Source organism: Pempheris klunzingeri, chromosome 7, assembly GCF_042242105.1.
Source record: "Pempheris klunzingeri isolate RE-2024b chromosome 7, fPemKlu1.hap1, whole genome shotgun sequence".
Classification (NCBI taxonomy): domain Eukaryota; kingdom Metazoa; phylum Chordata; class Actinopteri; order Acropomatiformes; family Pempheridae; genus Pempheris; species Pempheris klunzingeri.
Window position 1 is genome coordinate 14,155,152 of NC_092018.1, and position 20,411 is coordinate 14,175,562.

General features: G+C 39.2%; 1 protein-coding gene across 1 annotated transcript in view; it reads right to left on the minus strand.

Annotated features, from left to right (window-relative positions):
- Positions 1-18,204, minus strand: part of ksr2 (kinase suppressor of ras 2) — an 88,583-nt gene extending 70,379 nt beyond the window's left edge. Inside the window, exons 1-3 of the mRNA XM_070834167.1 lie at positions 18,031-18,204; positions 4,932-5,072; positions 3,931-4,081 (exon numbers count right to left, since the gene is read on the minus strand). Coding sequence (XP_070690268.1) covers positions 3,931-4,081; positions 4,932-5,072; positions 18,031-18,204 — 466 coding nt within the window. The remainder of the gene's footprint in view (positions 1-3,930; positions 4,082-4,931; positions 5,073-18,030) is intronic.
- Between the last annotated feature and the right edge of the window lie 2,207 nt (positions 18,205-20,411).

Here is a 20,411-nt window from a genome sequence, read left to right on the forward strand (position 1 = left end):
AATATGAGCTTTAGTAACGGTCATGTCCAGTTTGGATTACTTTGCACTCATCCTGATTAGAAAAATATATCTACATCAGGTGCAAGGGGACATCTTTCATGTGAGCACAGCCAAAGATCTGGACAATGATGGTAAAAGAAGGCTGGTCTCCAGAGGTGCCTGATGCCTGGCTGGTGTGAACCCAGCTGGACTGAGGCATGAGCGGCAGGGACTACCTGACGGACTCTGCCAAGTGACACACGCCTGCCTGTGTGCCTGTCAACCTGACAATATCCGCCTCCATCCCCGATCAAGCAGATGAGACAGAAATATAGGAAGGAAGTTGGAGAAGCACACAGGAAGGCGAGCAACTCCAGCAGTCTGACAAATGAGCAAAGGGACCAACAGAGAGGTGTGAATATCCCGAGAAGAGAGCCGAGCACCTGCAGAATCACAAAGAGTCTGGTTTTTGGGCTGCGCTGTGGGGGTCCTGTTTCTCTGCTTGTCTCCTTATTCATTACACAACTTTATTTTTTTTTAAATGCTTTGAAGACCAGCCTACCCTACCAACTCTAATAAAGCACAGTTTTGTTTAGGGCATATTGAAGAAAGACTACTCATTAAGTTAATTTGCTTAAATATTTAGCAGAACCTTCCCTCTGAAAGGACATCTGTTACAGAACAGAGTGTGTCTGTGAATGTTGTTGTATGTGTGTGTGTGTGTGTGTGTGTGTGTGTGTGTGTGTGTGTGTGTGTGTGTGTGTGTGTGTGTGTGTGTGTGTGTGTGTGTGTGTGTGTGTGTGTGTGTGTGTGTTGAGTGGGAGTAGAGAGGAGACAGATATGTTATCAAACGGGTTTATAAAAGGTTGTTACCAAACCTAACAACCCAATTTGTGTGATAATCTACTGCCCCCTTCTGGTTCATTTGTATATTTGAAAAAGCTTTTACCTAACAGGCTGAAAACACAGTGCGGTCTGTAACGCCACCTGGTGTGCAACCATGAAACAAAAGACATGCACTCCGAAGCAGATGCCTTGACAAGTCCGCACTGTTTGTAAAAGCCACTTTTCAAAAATCTGAATGCAACAAAGACTGGGTGACTATCTTTGAAATAAATCCTAGAAACATGATGGTAAAAATAAAAGTCCTACACATTCAGTGTGTGAGTGTTTGTAAATAATTAGTTCCCTGATGGAAGATTGGCAACATGCAATTAGTGTATGAATAGTGTGTGAATGGATGAATGGGTAAGTGTTAAAGTGCTTTGGGTGGACGAAAAAGACTATAAGGGCATTATACAAGTCCACAAGTACAGTCCACTTGCCATTACATAAATGCTCACTAAAATGAAATTATTATTCATGAGGCTCAACATGTTGCACATGAACATGTACTGTTCATTATAACCACAGACCAATAAGACTAATGAAGATTACTGTGTTTTAAGAAGACGCAGGAAGTATTCCTGCTGTGTTTTCTTGATGGGAAAGAAGTGGTCAGCAAAGGCTTTAAAGATACCAGCTGTCAGGGCAGTTAACCCTTTAACCTTCTGCTCAACCATATGGTAGAGCACATTTTGACTCACTATATCTTATTGAAAACATGTTTTACTTACGACATCTCAACCGTTTGGTAGAGGCCAATATTTCAAAAAATGTGGGGTCTGTTCATAAAAAAACATTGATTTTTGTAATTAGTGCCCCAAGGAAATAAAATATATAAAGAATAAATTTTTTCATTGCTTTTTTCTTGGTGAGGACGTTAAAGGGTTAAAGAGACATTAGTTTCTCAGATTTGGTTCTAAAAAGGTGAATCGATTTGACAACAAATAACAATGCACTGCTGGGAAACATGAAATTCAAAGAAAGGACTGGCAAACCTGAAGAAGCTGGATGTGACTTTGATGGATAAAAAAAACCCACTTGAAGCAGGAATAAATAATAACATATTGTTACTATACATTACAGATCTGGAGTGTGGCTAAACTTGGTCTTATTTGTTGCACTATAAACATGGGACTTTAATGTTTTTGTGAATTACTGTAAGCTACGCTAGAAGGTGAATTTAAAAGTCTAAGTTGTCCACTCTTAAGAGTATCAGGGAGATGTTGCTTTAGCGCGGTCTTTACACACCTACACTGTCCTAAGAGGAGATATAATGAGGCAACACAAGTGATCAAATGAAGACAATAGTCCGATGGTTTTAAAACTGCATAATCATGTGTAGTTTTTAAAAAATTGGTCATCATTCATACAACTTTTTGCTTCATATCTGACAATTTCCAGACTGCCACTATGTCAGCAAGATTTTAGTGCCACATTTATGATCCGCTCTCTGCCTTTGCTATGCATTAACTCTCCTGACATTTCAGATCCTGCCATTCCCTCGTGCCCTGCAGTAACCCCAGTGCTCCCCTGCACACCTGTTCCCACTTCCTCATCAGCCTTGCAGTTTATACACCGGACCATTCCCATTCATGTGCTGTTAGATCATCTAATGTGCTTGATACTAAGTGGTCCTGATTCCTGCCTGTCTGGTCTCTGTGTCATGCTTTTGGGTCCCAAATATTACTGATCTTCCCAAAGTTTGCTGACAGTTTACTCCACACAGCTTTTTGCTTCATATTAGTCACTGTAGATTTTTTTTTTACATGACATTTGAAGTAACTTCCCACAAATCTTTTAAATTGCAATTAAATTTTTGCTGTAATGATGATTCATAGCAACATTATAGTCATTTATCCACTTCATGAAACATGCTCTTCTAAGCAGGTGGTCACAAGTGGTGATTCACTTTAATCTGCAGTGTAAGAATAAAGATATTAAGTATTACATTCTGATATATATTGGGCAGACTTCATATTTAAGTTAAGGCCATAGCCAATACAGTAATGCATGTGTATATATATATAAATATATGATGACACTCAAAAAAATTAAGGATCTGCCATATGATGCCATACAACGCTATGAATTAGTTAAATAAGGTAATCTAATAATCATTTTCTTGCTGCATTTGTGAATATACCATTGAATTTTTACCATTCCAAAGTCATAAAAATACATAACACACATGAATCTACAAATGATGACTGCTGTAAATTCTAATCTTTTATAGCTCATAACTAAAGACAACACACACATAGACAGTGGTGTTGGTGAGGGTACTAATAACATGCTTCTCAATGCATTTAAAGATAATGTAATAGTGGACAAACTGTTTTTTGCCACTAGATAAGAAACTGCAATCGCATACATAGAACATAAGTATAATATCAGTATGTGGATTAATGAATTATATCCTAAAGAAAATTTGTTTTTTAATTTTTGCATCAATCTGGACACTATATTTACACTAAATTACTATATATTCTGCGATAATGTATACTATGTTTGTGATTTGACACATTTATCTCATTGATAATTTGTGTCATATCTAGAATAGAATAGAATTCAACAGCTAGCTCAGACGAGAAAGATCAAGCAATAAGTGGACTCACCTGTTATGAAAACCATTTTAAGAAATTAGTTATTGATTAATTAAATCAAATAAATAAAAGTTGTTATTAGCTGTATATTGGTGTCTTACAAGTTGAGTGTGAATCCAGTCAGAGAACTTTTGTTATATGTCACCCCCTCACTATCCCCTCATCTCCGGTCAGCTCTCTACTGTACAGCGTACTGTAGAGAAAATACTACAGGATACTGTCATTTTTGTGCCATACGAATAACAAATGCCATGGAGTGAGATTATAACCCACAAATTGTATTGGGTTTCTATCAAATGTGTGATCACAACACAGTACGCCCAACCTACTGTTAATTACCTGACACCCATTGTTAGGAAAGACATTGGGTGTCAGAAAAAAAGACTTCTTCGAGAGGCTCTTAAGGCTTCTTTGGATGTGTTGTGTGTGAGCTCAACTCTGTGTGTTTTGGAGGAACTCTTACCGAGCTGGTGGGCCTTTTTGAGGCAGGAGAGGGAGGCGTTGAGCCGGGCGCACTCCTCTTCGTTGGCACCAAACTTCTGCAGCAGTTCACACACCTGCTCCTCGCTCATCTCCAGCAGGCCCTCCAGGGTCACCTCGCCAGGGCTCATCTCCTACAAAACACACACATATGCAAACACATATGACACTTAGACACAGATACCATATGCACACTCATGTGCATCGTAAAGATCTCATTTTAAAACACTGGAACACTGGTTTACAGTTAAAGATGCCCAAAATAAGCTGCCGTGAATGACAAAACAAGTTGTGGGGTAAATTTTTTTACCTTTTTCCGTGTTTTATTGATAGTTAAGAGTGAAAAGAGGTGGTGGAGTGTAAAAAAAACTGGCCTATTAGTGTTGTGTTGTGTTAAATGGATTTGTTTAATGGATTTGTGTTCATCTCTTGGCAAAATCTTTATTAAATGTGACAAAACAAACCTACATTTTAAAGCCTGGGTGATTCTAAGGTGGAACAAACAAACTGCAATCACTGTGGCTGTAATGCACTGTCACTGCAATTATTCCCCAAATAGCCACCAAAGCATGCATTAGAAGATGTGATAATAACTATTAAAGCTTGGGGAAAAGCTTGATTGACATTTATATTTAAGGATAAAAAATTGAAAGGTTTTCTTAAAGACAACATCTAGTGGCCATTAGAGGAACTGCAGCTCAAAATACTTCTGCAGTGAATTGAACATCCAGCCATGGTGGTGGTAGCTGCTCGATAGAGAAAAGACTGAATGATAAAGAGAAAAAAAGGTGACATGCAATAAGCTGGTGACATTGTATGAATGTTAGTCAATTAAACCACCATATTTAATACTATAATCTCCATTACCCATGTGTACATTATCAGATGGGCCATTTGAGCCATTCAAACCTATATCCCCGTGATGTAATTATAGAAGATAAGAGGCGCGTCTTTTTGGATAAAAATGATGACCTGACATATTACCTGTGTGACCTCTTTCCTCAAGTTGACGATGCGGAACCAGTGGCCGAGGCGAGGGAAGTCCTCCAGCTCGGCACTGCGCTCCTCTAAGGCCACTTTGCACTTACAGGACAGCTGGCGGCTGAAGTACTTCACCAGCTTCCCCTGAAAATGAGAAAGACAACTACAGTGAAGGCTGGAAAATCCACATATAAAACAAAAATGATTACGGTTAGTTTGTCCAACGTACAACTTTCATGCATTACACGAAAACTGCATGTGCTGTGGAATCTGATGCAGTTTGGGAAAGTATAAACATGAAAATTAGAGTTTTTAGGAATACAGCATGAAATGTGTTAGTTTTAGTCGGGAAACAGGACAGCAAAGCTCTCTTGTTCTTATCACAACCAGAACTGATACTGAATAGAAACCCAATAATCAGAGGTGGAAGAAGTATTCAGATCTCAGTAGCAATACCACAGTGTAGTAATACTCTGTTACAAGTAAAACTCATGCATTCAAGTTTTTACCCAACATAAAAAGAACAAAAAGTATTGGCATCAAAATATACCTAAAGTACAATTAGCAAAAGTACTCAATTGAAAACATTATATATTACATTAGTGGAAAATAATTATTGATGCATTAATGTGTCAATTTAGTGTTTTGTGGGTAGTTTTAAATTTACAGTTTAATTCAAATGTTTTTTGTACTATCAGTCTGAATAAGCAAAGTAACTAGGAACTAAAGTTATCTAATAGATGTGGTGGATTAAAAAACAATATTTGCCTCTAAAATGTAGTAGAGTAGAAGTATAAAGTGGTATAAAATGGAAATATTAGAGTAAAGTACATGTACTTCAAAATTGTGCTCAAGTATAGTTCTTGAGTAAACGTACTTAGGTACTTCCCACCCCTGCCAATAGTGGAAAGGGCTGCTGTAGGCTATAAAGGTGTTGAATCCTGTTGTGTCCTACAAAATCAGGGTGATTGTTCATCAGTAATCTCAGTGACAAAAACAACTTCAGACATTTCCCCTTAATATTACAGCCATTTGCACTGTTCAAAGAAACCAAAGTTGTTTGAGACATGACAATGGTATTAAAGGAAAGCCTTCTGTCAGCCTTAAGATGTGCAGCACTGTACTACAGTAGTGAGTAGTCTCACAGTCGGAGCGGTGCGCTGTTTACTGCAAAGTCACTGAAATCCCTGGACAGTTCGCGTAACCCGCAGAGGGAAAACAAATGCACCACTCACTGGTCCCTCGACCACCATCAGTAAGATCACTCAACGACTGTTTGTTCCAGTGGAGCTGCTCAGTGGCCCGTGGTTGAAAGCTGTGGTTGTTGGCCACTGTGAGCTCCTCTACACTCATATCAACGAATGTGAACATGGGAGGAAGAAGAAACTGTTCAACTGGTGAGACACACTGTCTGTCGCACAGAGAGCAACTGTCAATACTCAGCATTCGTTGTCTTTTTGGGTGTCAACTATTTACTGATGTAGCATTAATGCAAAATACAGAAAAAAATTTGGGACGTAATTGGTTAAATTAAGTCGAATTTTTCAGTGTTTGATGTTTGATGGTTTAAGCCCCTGTAGCAGTAAATATACAGTCTACAGAAGAGTTTTTGAGCAAGACACATCCAGTTTTGACAACAATACACTACGACCAATATATTCATATGTACACAAAAATTAAAATGATACATTACTAAATCATCAGGGTGTTTAATTACCTTACATAATGCTGGTGGCAGAGTTGTTGTTCAATTACTTTTCTCAATGAATCCTTAAAAACCTGAAGCAATATTTACATATCTGAAAAGACATGAACACTCTCTTCTCTATTTTGCTCTGGATTTTATTTGATGGTAGCTTTGGTCATGACTACTGGAATCTGTTCTGGTATCAGTTGTTGTTATATAACAATGAATGTTTATAGAAGCATAATAACTTACCAAAGTTGTCTGAGGGCAAACTAAAGTTTTGTGGATTTAACGAAATGGGGCTCACTTTCTGAAAAGTGAGAAACTGTAATTTCAAAACTGCTTTTCCCTCAGGTTTTATCAGCCCTCATGCTCGCTAATTCACTTCATTATCACTGTATTACATCCTGTGAGGAGAGAATCAGTGTAACTTTAACCCTATTAACACATTTGAGTTACTCAACCTTTAAATTGCTGCCATGTAAACATTTGACTTCCATTTTTTTTCCTCCAGTTAAATGTGTGATTGTGCCAAAAATGTCAGACGTGTGTCTCCTGTCATAGGTAACAACACGGGACTATAAATCACATGTTATGCTGCTGAACCCAAAACAAGAGATGGAAAAGATGTTGATGTTGAAAAGATGGAGACATGTTTTTAACAAATTGACTACTGAATAAATCCATCAGAATAAGTCATTTTTTTAATTATCTAAATACTTTTATGTATCGCTATAAGAGTTACTCAAAGTAACAGGTGATTATTCAGGTGCAGCTGCCATGTTAAAGACCATTAAAATATGTATGTTATTTTCATGCATCTTTTCCTTTTTATTTATTTCAAGGCTGTCAGTTGTGTTTAATGATGCATATTAGGTTGGATGTCCCGCATTTTTCTACCTGATATATTTTGGGTGGTTCCTTTCTTTTCTTATTCACGACAGCACTGTATTTATTCATACATTCTTATTTCCTTCCTATTAAAAATGTATTATTTGAAGTGGCTTTTCTTTGTTAGTGCATTTAAAGGAGTGCGGTAATCTAGCAGTGAAGCTGTGCTTGCAAGAAATAGGTGAGTTCATTTTAGTGTCATGGGTTCAAATAGAAATACTTGATTGAGTCAATTAATTTAGGAATCTTGGAATTTATGTGGTTTATCACAGTCTCATAAGTGGCACCAATGATTATGATGACACACACACACACACACACACAAAAAGCTAAAGTGATGAGATTGATCTATTTCCCTTTGTGTTTAGTAACTAATGAATTCTGAGGCAACGTAACAGTGAAATAAATTACATATTAAATTGAATGAATAAAGTCTCACTAAATTAGATTAATGAATAAATATGTATGCCATATGCATATATAATTAAATCATTATGAATAATTCAATTATTGTAAGTATACAAATTATTTTGATGTTTTAATGTTTTTTTTAATTGACAATAGCTTCTCTTTTTTTATTTATTTCTAAGCATTTTTAATGATACCTGGTCATTTGTCTGTTTATTTCCAATCTTCAATCTTCAAATAGCTCTGTTATATATTTGTTTACTGTGAGTCTATTTAGCAAAAACTCTGCTTCTTAGTCATCAAGACAGGGGAAGACCTAACATTACTCTCGATAATCAGTCCACACTCAGTCTTGTCTGCTCTCTGCTAATTTCTGCTCCTCAGCAGGATAGATATTGGCAAAACACAGTGTAGTCTACAATACTTATAACGAACATACACTTTATGCAAACAAGGCAGCTTAAGATTCAGGACAACCAAAGGGCATCCCGTTCTCACATCTGTTACATTAATGCCTGACACATAATGTCTGTCATTTTTTAACATGGACCCATTTTTCAATGACACCAATCGCTGCTAATAAAAATCTCATTAATTACATCATGACAGAGCGTCTTATATCAAGTGGTGGAAAGTAACAGCTTTGAGGTCCTTGTACTTTGCAGCATTTCCCGTATTTCTAATTTACAGAACTTTAAACTGGAGTCCACTCCACTCCATTTCAGAGGAAAGTACCACTCTTTTCCCTCCATTATATTGTTTTGACAGCTTGAATTACTAGTTACTTTAAGGATTACAATTTCACACAAAACATAAAATCACTTTTTGGGTATAGATTAAACTAGAAAACAATATAACAAGTAGTCCCAACATAGCCAGCATAGTCATCTGCAATTATAAAATGTTATTTAGAAATTAATGTAGTAATCAGTAATAACAATCCAAAATAATAATATTATATTAAATATTATATATTATAATAATACAACAGTACCCTCAGCAGTCATTTAACATTATGAGAACTTCTTTTTGATGTAATAGTTCATTTTACAGTACTTTTACATAAATAAGATTCTGAATGCAACACTTTTACTTGAAATGGAGTATTTTTACACTGTGGTATTGCTGCTTTCACTTCAGAAAATGTTGATATCTTGCTCACTCACAACTCTTTAAAACCCCTTCAGATCTGATTTTTTTCTGCTGAGCAAAAAAATTTTTACAGTTGCTTTTTACTCCTCTCCAATATAGAAATGCAGGGGAAAAAAAGACATTTTTGCTAAGTCAATTTTTTATTAGTATTTTTACATGTCCATTACAATGGACGCCACGACTGGATGGGCGTGAAATGTCATAAAAACTTAAGAGAAAAAGGATATGTTGTTGACATTTAGAAGTAGATGTCTGCATGTGTCTGCATGTTTGTCTATGTGTATGTCTGTGTTCAGGTCTGGACATGAACAATTTGAACAACCTGTGTATGATTTTGGGAAACATAAAATCAAGACATCAGTTCTGATGTCTTTGTCAGCAACATTTCATGAATGCATTGCCGTACTTTTTAACATAGTAGGCTGCATGTAGAAATTGATCACACAAAGAATTGGAACACATACATCAGCTTGTGGATACTTTTATCTAGTCACAAAAGACGTGTGTTTTTCCCATGCAGTAGGGCCTCTTGCATGTGGTGGCCTCCCTCTTATCGTCATAATTTGGCATGTGGTCAACCATGTCTAACTGCACTTCAGGTAGGGGCCTTACATCCTGAATGTGTGGTCTGTGGTGGACATGCTGTGGTTCTGGAGAGTCTTCCACGTTTTGCTGCCACTGGTTTGTGGACCCTCACTAGACACTGGGCCACATTCATCTTGAAGTGGAGGAGATCGAGAGTGTCTTTGGCCTTTATTTTGGCACTCTTGGCATCCAGCCTATACTCCAACCAACTGTTGACCACAGCGAGTTCAAAAAGCATATGTGATCATTCGGTACGGTACAGACTGACAAGTTGATCGAGCAGGTCAACACCACCCATTGCTTCATTGTACAACTTGACCACCTCTGCACGGGGCACATTCAAAAATCGGGCCTGCTTTTTGTCCCACCGTTGGACTATAAATACATAAAATATAAATAAACTGTCAAAGTTTAGCTATGAAATGCTCACAGACTTTGCATAGTGACACTAAATAATGTGACACTGACACTGTTGGCTAACATCACCCAACTCCTGATGTCCATTGGAATGGACACTGAACTTTAAAAAAATCCTGTACCTTGCAGTTATGAAATATATTCAGAACAACATAAAATATCATCACTTTGAATTGTGTGAATTATGCGGAGTGCAAATTGATTAGGCTACAATCATCATAAATGCATATTTATAAGAAAATAAAGGTGCTTACTCCTCGTCCTGTCAAGCTTCAGAGCCATGCTTGTAATGTCTGATGTCTGCAGCTCTCTCAGATCAAATTACCAGTCATAACTTCATTGTCACTGGATAATCAGGAACCAATCAGCAATAAAGCACTATTCAAATGATGAAATCTCAGATATTTATTGGTCTAGACCCATAAATGTGTCATGTCCATTCCAGTGGACGCAGGTTCTGAAGGGGTTAATAGGCTGTAGTCCGGAACATGTCGCTTTCTAACATACTGAAGCCCACCAGCCGGCCAGGAGCAAATGATTAAAGATTGAGGTAGCTACAAAAATATATCACCACTATATTCTCATTACAGAGCGAACAATTAAAATGTTTAACAGATATTTTGATTTGTTTTCAACTGTACTTTAATCCAACAACTTGGCAAGTAAGATTAACAGCAAGTGCATTTGTCGTGAAGCGGTTCTGAGCTGAAACAATTGGTTCTAATTAAAAACGATGGTAGAATAAGATCCAGGCCCACAGTGGGTGACGTGATGCTTGAAGACTTAAGGATGATGCATGTGGATGGCCCCATTCCAAACACACACCTACAAAATGACTGCTAGGAATTAGACAGTGCTGGCCTACATCAGTGCATACCAAAGTAGAAACCAGTGGAGGAGGGACTCGCAAGTCACCTCTGAATGCAGAAAACCCTACAGCAGCTGCCCACGGCTGCTAGCGCTCTGCCCGATGAGGCGACTGCTCAGTGCACACCTACAGAGAAGCACACTTGTACCCTGGCTAAATGAGTTGCCTTCTTTCTGTATATCATATTTTTATGGCAGAAGTCTCATACCACATCTAACAAAAATGGTATGTGTGTATGTATGTATGTATATGTGATGTATATATCGGAGCTCTTCAGATCTATCGGACATATTTCTTTGTAGTTCATTACAACTACCAGAAGTATGCCCTGTGTAGAGTATTGAGAGGGGACCCCTATTAACTGTTACACCGCTAAACGGTGTGCTGGGTACAGCTCATTCTCCGCTGCTCATACATTCAAGAACAGAGAAAGAAATTGAGACCAGATATGTTGCTCTGTAGTAAACTCAAGATTGTCGAGTAGCTTTTGGAATGTCATTTTTGCATAAAAGCAACCACATAGCAAGACATAACATAAAATAGCAAGTTCACTGGAAATGAAAGGCTGAGGATTGTAAAAGCGACAGAGAGGGGCAGAGAGTCAAGTTGACAGAACATTTTTGATGAATACTATTAACAAGGGCAGCACGGTGGTGCTGTGGTTAGCAATGTTGCCTCACAGCAAGAAGGTTCCAGGTTCAGATTTGCAGTTTGTGCCTGAGGCCTTTTTGTGTGGAGTTTGCATTGCGTGGGTTCTCTCCGGGTACTCCGGCTCCCTCCCACAGTCCAAAGAAAAGTAGGTTAGGTTAATTGCTGACTCTGAAGTGCCCTATAGGTATGGCTGGCTGTCTGTCTCTATGTGCTGTCCCTGTGACTGACTGGCAAACAAGCCAAGGTGTCCCCCACCTCTCGCCCAATGTCAGCTGGGATTGGCTCCAGCCCCCTGGTGACCCTTAAGGATAAGCAGCATAGACAATAGATGGATGGATGGACTTCAGTTAGCAATGTTTATCTTTCTCAAAACCCCTGTATATTTTTTAGTAACTGGACTAATACTAAATTTCTTTTTAGCCATAGTAGCGGCATGGCTCCAGCGTCTGTCAAACTGCCGGTCAGTCAATGACACCACTTTGGTCAAGACTGAAATATCTCAACAAATACTGGATGGATTACAAGAAATCTGGTTCATGAAAGCTGGTGCAGAAAATCAAGCAAGCTGCACATAACTCTGCAACTTGTCAACATAAACACTTGAGCCATGACCAAAATGTCTCTTTCTGAACCTAAAAATCAGCTTGGCATGAAGCACAGCCAGTTTCAAAAGGAGCAAGGTGTGAGGAGAAAACTGTCTTAACAATCTCAAGTGATCTGACCTTACCTGACTAAACATGTACTTTAGAGGAGTGCTATTGGTACAAGGGAGAGGAAAGAGAAACTCTGGAATGTATATAGTTAAAATGTGGCCAGTGGAGCCAGGGTAATGGGAGTTTAATGCCCTGATCTAACATAGAAAACCAACCAACAAGCTCCAGTCAGGGCAGATTTAACACGGCAAACTTTACTCCCTTGCTGAAGTGAAAGCCAGAAGGGACTGAACATACTGTACTGTGGGCAGCTGTACAGGCATAAGCTGGAAGGGCTAGCAGGCTAACAATAGCACCCCACACTCTGAAAATTAGCCCTGTTTTTAACACATTAGTATCTTTACCTTCTGTCTCTGCTCTTGCACAGACTGCTAGATGTGACGAATCCTTCCGATAATGCTGCTTGCATTGTTTTTAAAAAGCAAGTTACAAACAATCAATACCTTCTGAAAAAGAGTTTTTTCCCCAACATGTTACAGTTCTAGTAGCAATTTTCTGATCTGGCCTCTACATTATACTACAAACATTATACTTATAGGAGGACTTAAGGATGTTTTTCTGTTGGTGTGTTTTAAAAAGACCTACGTCCACTTTAATGTTGTCAAACAATAGAACCTTAAAAAGTCAAAGGGGTTGCGTGTACTTTTATAGGCACATCATAACATCAATAACTAAACCAGCAGAGTCCTAAAATGATAAGTGTTTCTTTAAGCAGACTCTTAAGGTCGATGAGCCTATATGGTGCTATTCCCACTTGAGGCGTGAGCTAAATTGACCTCTTCACAATTGCTACGCTCACAGTTAATCCAGATCAACTGGAACACTTAATGAATGTACAACAGACGATAACTTCCACGCCGGCTTTATCTGATCTGTTAAAGTAGAGCCCTGTACTTCCTCACGTTACAAATGTCCAGCATCGTTCGAGCTCATTCAAGAGCATAATAAAATGTCTTGAAGCAGAGGTTTGTGCAATTTGTGAATTCAACTTCATTTCGGGTAAAGGCACAACTAAAAGTCATGCAACTTAAAATGTACACATTCATTTGCATTTAGTATTTAAAAACAGCAATTCCTCAACTGGTAGTACCCAAATTTAGCCTACTGAGCAGCAGAATACTGTAGTAAATAGTAGTAGCCAAAAAGAGTCAAACAAAGTCCAAGCAGTCTTAAAATGGTGCTTCAAATTACTTAGTGGAGCACTTTCATACACTTCTCAAGAGGAGAGATGTCCTGACGTTTTAACCTACATTTCCCATAATGCAACTCAATTGCATGATTTGTTAGACCTCGCTAACATCATCAGGGTTTGTTTTTCAAACTTTGGAAACTTTCTCCAAAAGATATTGTACACCGACTGAGTAGTATTTCTCAAAGCATGTAAGCTAAACAGGTTTAGAATAACGTGTAAAATCGGTTTAATGCTCCATTAAGGTTATGTTACACTTTAAAGCAGCTATAATCAATATCATTAAAACACAGTATCAAAAGGAAATGTGAACACAATGCCAAAGGGTTTTTGGTTACAGCAGCTGTTCACAGTGAAAAGCACTTTAAACCCACAGGACACTACAGCACCCAACAGCAGACAGACACAGTGAGTGGCAAGCTGGTGAACACAGCGGAGTATTTAGCTGCTAAAGAAGCAGATATTTCCCTCAGGAGTTGGTGGAGACCAACAAAGAGCTAAAAGTAGAGAGAATATCGGAGTCGCATGTTGCCAGGTGGCCAGAAAGTCAACTCCAAATTAATGATTATGTTACCTGTAACTTCTGTACATGTAAATAAGCAACCTTTTGCTAACAAGTTTGCCACATCAAACTAAACTGTGATAATATGTCAGACAGTGAGACAATTTGTCCACACAGCACAGCAACTGTCCATATGTGTTTTACCCAGATGTGTATAAGACACAGAAAAGTGGAAGCTATAACAGTAAGCTCTTCATGCACCCTTTGAGCGCTGCCATTTGGAACATGTGTCGATACTTGTGTCTTTAGACGTGGTCAGAGGACACTTTGTATGACCTAGTTTGTTTCAAGCATAATGAATCATTTGACCTTCTGAGCTATAATACCTGAACTGGTTTTCCTACTCAGTGATCCTCTGACTCCATGTTAAAAAATACCATGGTGCCACTTTTGAGGCGAAAAAAGCTAATTTTGCACCTCTTGTTCAAATAAACATTGTAAAGCCCATCTCATATACTGGAGTATAAATGAATAACAGCACTTGTTTTGGTCTGCCCTTTTTGATGTTATATGAAATACGTAATTGGATCACATGTGATGCTCTATGAAAGCCTCAAAAAAAGGATCATTCATCATGTGCGTTGATCATTCCAGTGTATCCAAGGGATACCGCCGCCAATGCATAATCATATTAATGGAAACCAGTATTAACACTTCATCCAGGTAATGATATAGGCTTCTATTCTCGGTTAAGCTTTTGGCTGAGGCAAGGTCAGCGCTCAGCGCCTCTAAGAGATTGTGTCTGAGGTACAGTCTGGGTCCTTTAGGTTAATAATAGAGATGGAAAACAGAGAGATCTCCCATACACACAGCACTCAATAAAGATCAGGACAGGTTAACGAGGGATGAACGAGGGACGTCATTGCCATCCTGATCAAAACCCCTGGCGGACAACTCATTTGTCGTTGAGGCAATGAGGGGACTGCCATCCTGAAAAGCTCTCAAACTCAGAGGATTTGAGGAAGAGTAGATGGCTCTCAGGAGTAACTCCTTCGTTGCACTTGTGAATTCACCATTGAGTGTGTTTTCCTTTGTTTTCATTCATTTTCTAGCATGTTTCTTACTGTTGAGTATTTCTTTCACATATCAGTTAATTTACTTCCTTTAGATTACATTATACAATCAAAACAAACACATATGCAGACCCATCCAGAGCAAGTTCCTGCAGTAAGCTGAGTTGGATCTGTACTGGTTCCTGGGTATTGATAAAATATGTTTTTACAAGGGGATTGTAGCCTAAATTTAACAACTGAAGACTTGCAGCCCACAACAGTACATGACTACCAATATATCTCACTCTGACCTGAATTCATGTCGGTGTTTCTAATATTTTGGCTGGTGGGCATACACATAATAAAAAAGTGGCCTCTGACTGTACTTCTCAACCACTGTGAATGTCCTAGTAGCAGGTAAACCAATTTATAGGTTTTCCTTCTCATCTTTTCACACAAGTTTATAGTGAAGAGTGCTACAGCATAGCTGAAACAATATTAAACCAAGACTTCAACGCAGAAATACAACTTGTGGTTGCAGGTGAAGAAGCAAAGTTTCACTTGTAGGATGTCTGCAACAAATCTAAGTCATCATTATGGATCTTTATGCAGTTATGAACGAAGGGACAGAGAGAGCAACCATAGATGGGACATAAGTTGGGATATTAATGCTGCTGGGGACTCACTATTTAGACGCAAAGTGTGGTGATACTGGAGATGTGAAATCTGACACACAATGTATAATCGCAGTAATCGATATCCTAATATTAACCAAACTATCATGTGTAATATGAAAGGCCCACAAACTGCTCTCATCAGCTCTGCTTCCAGCTGCAGCTGGCATCTGTTTTCAGCATAACAGCTCTGATAAACCCACACTGTGCTACATGCCCAGCACCAAACAACAGAGCCACACTGTAGCAGCTAGCCAGATATTTTTCTCAGGAGCTGATGAAGAACAAAACAGAGCTTAGGGAAAAATGAATATTGGACTTATATTAATCAAGAATAGAAATTAGAAAAGAGGCCAGAAATGTGACTTCAAATGAACGCTAATGTCCCTCTGTGTCCGCTGGATGTGTAAATGGGCAACTTTTTGCCTAATTTCAGCTGTGAAGTTAAATCAATATGTAAAGGAAATGTTGCTGCAGGATACAGCGTCACCTGAACAACAGTGCGTGTACAAAGTGAAGCCAGATGTTCCACTATTGTGGTGTATAACAAAGACTACAATACCCCCGATGCACTATATTTTCTACATCCAATTCAATAACCAGGTATAAACGAATTAATAACTTATGAAGGCTTTGGAGCCTGTATTGTGTCCTTTATCGACATATTGCTACTTTGCATTACTGCCCTCTGCGATCACAAGAAATATGTTTCACATCAGCCCTCTGAACAAGTGACCCAAACAGTACGGCCTCATTCAAACACTCCACAGCACCGGTGGTGTTCAAAAACGCTGCAGGGTCCCTTTAACCACAAAGGTGTCACTGCAAATGCCCTGGCTGGAAATGTACAGGTTTGTGCTCATCATACTGCCATCGCGGTTTAAAGGATGATATTGTCTAATGTTCAATGTACACATTGGTAAAACCCTTGTCTTACTGATGCAACAGTTTCTACAATTTTCACAATAAAGCAGAGACCTTTTTAACCATTCAGCCTAGTTTGCGATATATAGATGTTTTAAGATGTGTATTTTCTTAAGTCCTCACTTTTCCTTAAAAGTTAAGGGACTGATCCAAAACAGGTAAAGTTATAAATCATGACACCATCAGTCAAATCTTAGTATTGAAAAAATAAAAATCCACTCGCAAAGACTAATATCAATATGTCGCAACATAAAAAAGAATATCTCGGTATGTTTATAACAAATAATCCAGGACCCACAATGCTTTGCAAAGCATTCAGGGAACATTTATCTTCAGGCTGAAGCCTGCTTATTGCTGGCAGCACATTTGTACTTAACATTAGTTCTCTCTCCTCTTGGATTACATTCCTGTCCCCTGTCTGCGCAACACTTACAAACTTCCACTGCTAACTCAGACAAGGCATTGAATATATGACCATTGGTTTATATCTGTAATAACACACAACAGTGAAGGCCCACAGGTCACTTTACTATATGGTATTTTTATGTCATATGTCAACTATATTCCCACTGGATTTAAAAGTGTGTTGATGGCAAACACAGATGCTCAGTGGTTTGTTTATGGCGACGTTATCGCACTTAATGGTATTTGTTTTAATCTCCTGAGGCATCACCATAACATTCTTACAGGCCCTTGTGCCTGCGGTGCCCAATGGTGAGTTTTCAGTGACCTTATCGCACTTTATGGCATTTTTTATGTACCGTAACAGCCTCTCACTGGTGAGGAGGAGGAGGAGGAGGGATAGGGGTGTTCGACTGGTTTAAGTGATCTCAAAACGGACAGTCTGATCTCTCAAAAAAAAAAAAAAAACACACAACACCGGGACATTATGGCCATTACGTAACGCAATTTACGGAATACCCCGCGGGCCAATTAAACGGATAACGATATTTTGTAACAATTTCTGTAATCTGCTGGCCTTGCGTAACAGCCGGGCCTGCGTGCGCTGCCAGGACAGATGCGCAGGCTGGCATATTGGCAATGGATTGTAAACACGGGCTGCCTATAGGCCTCGGCTGCCTCAGATATTATTCTGATGGAGAAGAGCCACCTTCTCTCCCCGCCACCTGCAGAATGCGCAAGTCTACAACAGCCCACTGCAGCCCCGTAGCCTCTTGATTTATTGCACTGCACAAAACAGATAGCGGTGGGCTCTGGCAGAAATCTTTGCATATTCATGCAATGACAGAACCGACAGCAGAAAACCAGTTTGTCGCTGAAAAAGGCACTGAAAATGAATGCATAGTGGCCTACGGATAAATAACACAGTGACAGCCCTCCGAAGTGATTTAGATGGAGAAGCACAGCAGAAATTCAGTCATTGCTTACCTCCAGCGTTCGTATCTCTTTTTGTGTCAAGTCGTTGGATGTGGCACATTTGGTCCGTAAACCCTCCAAACTAGAAATGCTTATGTCTATCATATTCTGCACCAACTCGCACTGCTGCAAGGCTTTCTGCAAACTAAGATGCTGCTCCTCGCTTTTTGTCATCTCCTCGTTCATAGTTTTTTGCGAGCAGTGGTCGTTATTTTCCCTTTGCACTTTGAAAAAATAAAAAAAAATAATAATTAAATTAAATTAAATTAAAAAAAAAAAAAAAATCTACTAAAAGCAACATCAAAAAATATAATAATTCAGATAAGAGACGTGGAGAAGCCCACGGAAAAGAGCAACCTGCAAAACGCCATGAAATGAGATGTTGTAGGTCTACAGACGCGGTTTGAGCCGTGAGAGAGTCGACTCCATTGCAACACCAGTCCTCGTAGTTCCTGCTGTTTCATCAAGGTGTCTCTGGTTGTAGGCTAAATCAAATACAATATGAAGATACCGAGCGGGACTACACGGTGTGCCACAGCATCCATTGGGTGCCCCTTCGTTTCAAATGGATGTTAAAGGAAACAGAGAAGCTCTTCAGCGCATCCTAAGCAGGCGTATCGTGGGGGGGGAGGGGGGGGTTGGGGGGGGGAAGCCCGGTGGTTTTAAAGGTGCTGATGTGTGGATCGGATGCAGGTACTCCCTGTCTCCCTTGGCAGCAGCTGCATCCCGGTTCGCTCCCACCACACCGACATGTTTCCTGTCAATCAAACCCACAGCAACAGCAACAGCAACAGCATCGCATCGCCCAGACACCGCCGTGATGGGCCGCTCTCGCGAGATCTGCGACAAAGTGCAGCGGGCGTCTGCAGGCCTGTGTGAGGAACAGATCAACACTTTTCACATGTTTGGAGGAAGGATGGCGGAGGAGGAGGGGAGAGGGGGGGGGGGGATTAGATGTCGATACTCCCATACAGGACACACACACACTAGTTCTGTGTCAGGTGTGTGGTTTTCTACAGCCTGGGTCTGTTTAATCCCATGACTTTACAGTGATTTTATGACTGATCCGCACCTTTATCAGCTGCAATCACTAAAGTGATGTATCCATTGATGCATTAATAATTATAATCTAATTATAGGACTTATATATTATTTGGAAATAGGCCATTCTGCACAATGAGCATACTACTTTTACTTTTAGTCTTTTTAAGTGTATTTTTACTAAAGTGCTTTTACTCAAGTAACATTTTGAATGCAGGACTTTGACATGTAACAGTATCCCATGTCCACACCGTCGTGTTGTGTTTCTATACCTTTACCAAAGGTCCATGCGCTTCTTCCACCACTGCCTCTGTGTGACTGGCAGTGTTATAATGTATGTCTTATCTCTGTTCTTATTTCTTCTTTGCTCAGGTCTTTATTGCGAAAGAGATCTTGATCTCAGCGAGAGTCCCCGATTAAAAGAAAGTTTAAATATTTACAACATGGCATAATCAAAACCAGAAAATACACTGAAACCATAATAAATCTGAGGTGTCATAAGATGATTACAGAGATGAGATATTAAAAAAAAAAAAGTTTTTCCTTTCAAATACTGGATATAGTTTCACCACTTATAGCCTCAAAACTCTGAGGAGGAAAAAAATCACTCTTTGAACTGACTGAACTGTTCACAACTCATGCCACTAATCTGTAAGGAGGCATCAACGCACTGCTATATTTTAAGGGGTCACAAGCCAAAGATGTTGAGAACAACTCGTATGAGACGTTGGGTGAAATAATAATCATCTGAAAAAATATGCAGGGACATTTCATAACATATGTATAAAGATGGGCATGTTTGATTTTCATCACGGTGTTGTTAGAAGAAAATATAGTCCATATAACTGAAGCTACACCGAAAGTCAGTCTAGAAAGGATTTGTACAACACTGTCTTTATCATTTCATCAAATGGCTAAAAGCAAAATCAGGTGCAAATGATGTGAGAATTGCATGTATGACCTGCTGTAAGAATCAGACACTGGTGTGGTAACACAACAGGCCTAAACAAACTCACAGACTGTAATGCCCTCAGATTAAAATTCTTAATAAATCCTCATATGTCTCTAACTAAATTGTAAATCATGATAATACGTTCTCTTTAGATGGTTGATGGGAGGGATCCCAGCAGGGGGGTCTGAACTGTACACAGTAATGTCATCTCTCATGAGGTGGACTGGGGACACTAGTGGGAAATTTTTTATGACATTTTCTCTGTGTCTCCTGCAGAGACTTCAGCCAGCATTGAGTCCAGCCAAGCTGAGAAGACTGGCTAGGAAAGAGAAAAAGATAAGACCAGCATATTGAGCAGTTTCTAAGTTTAATATTCTTGATTTTAATGGCATTATATCAA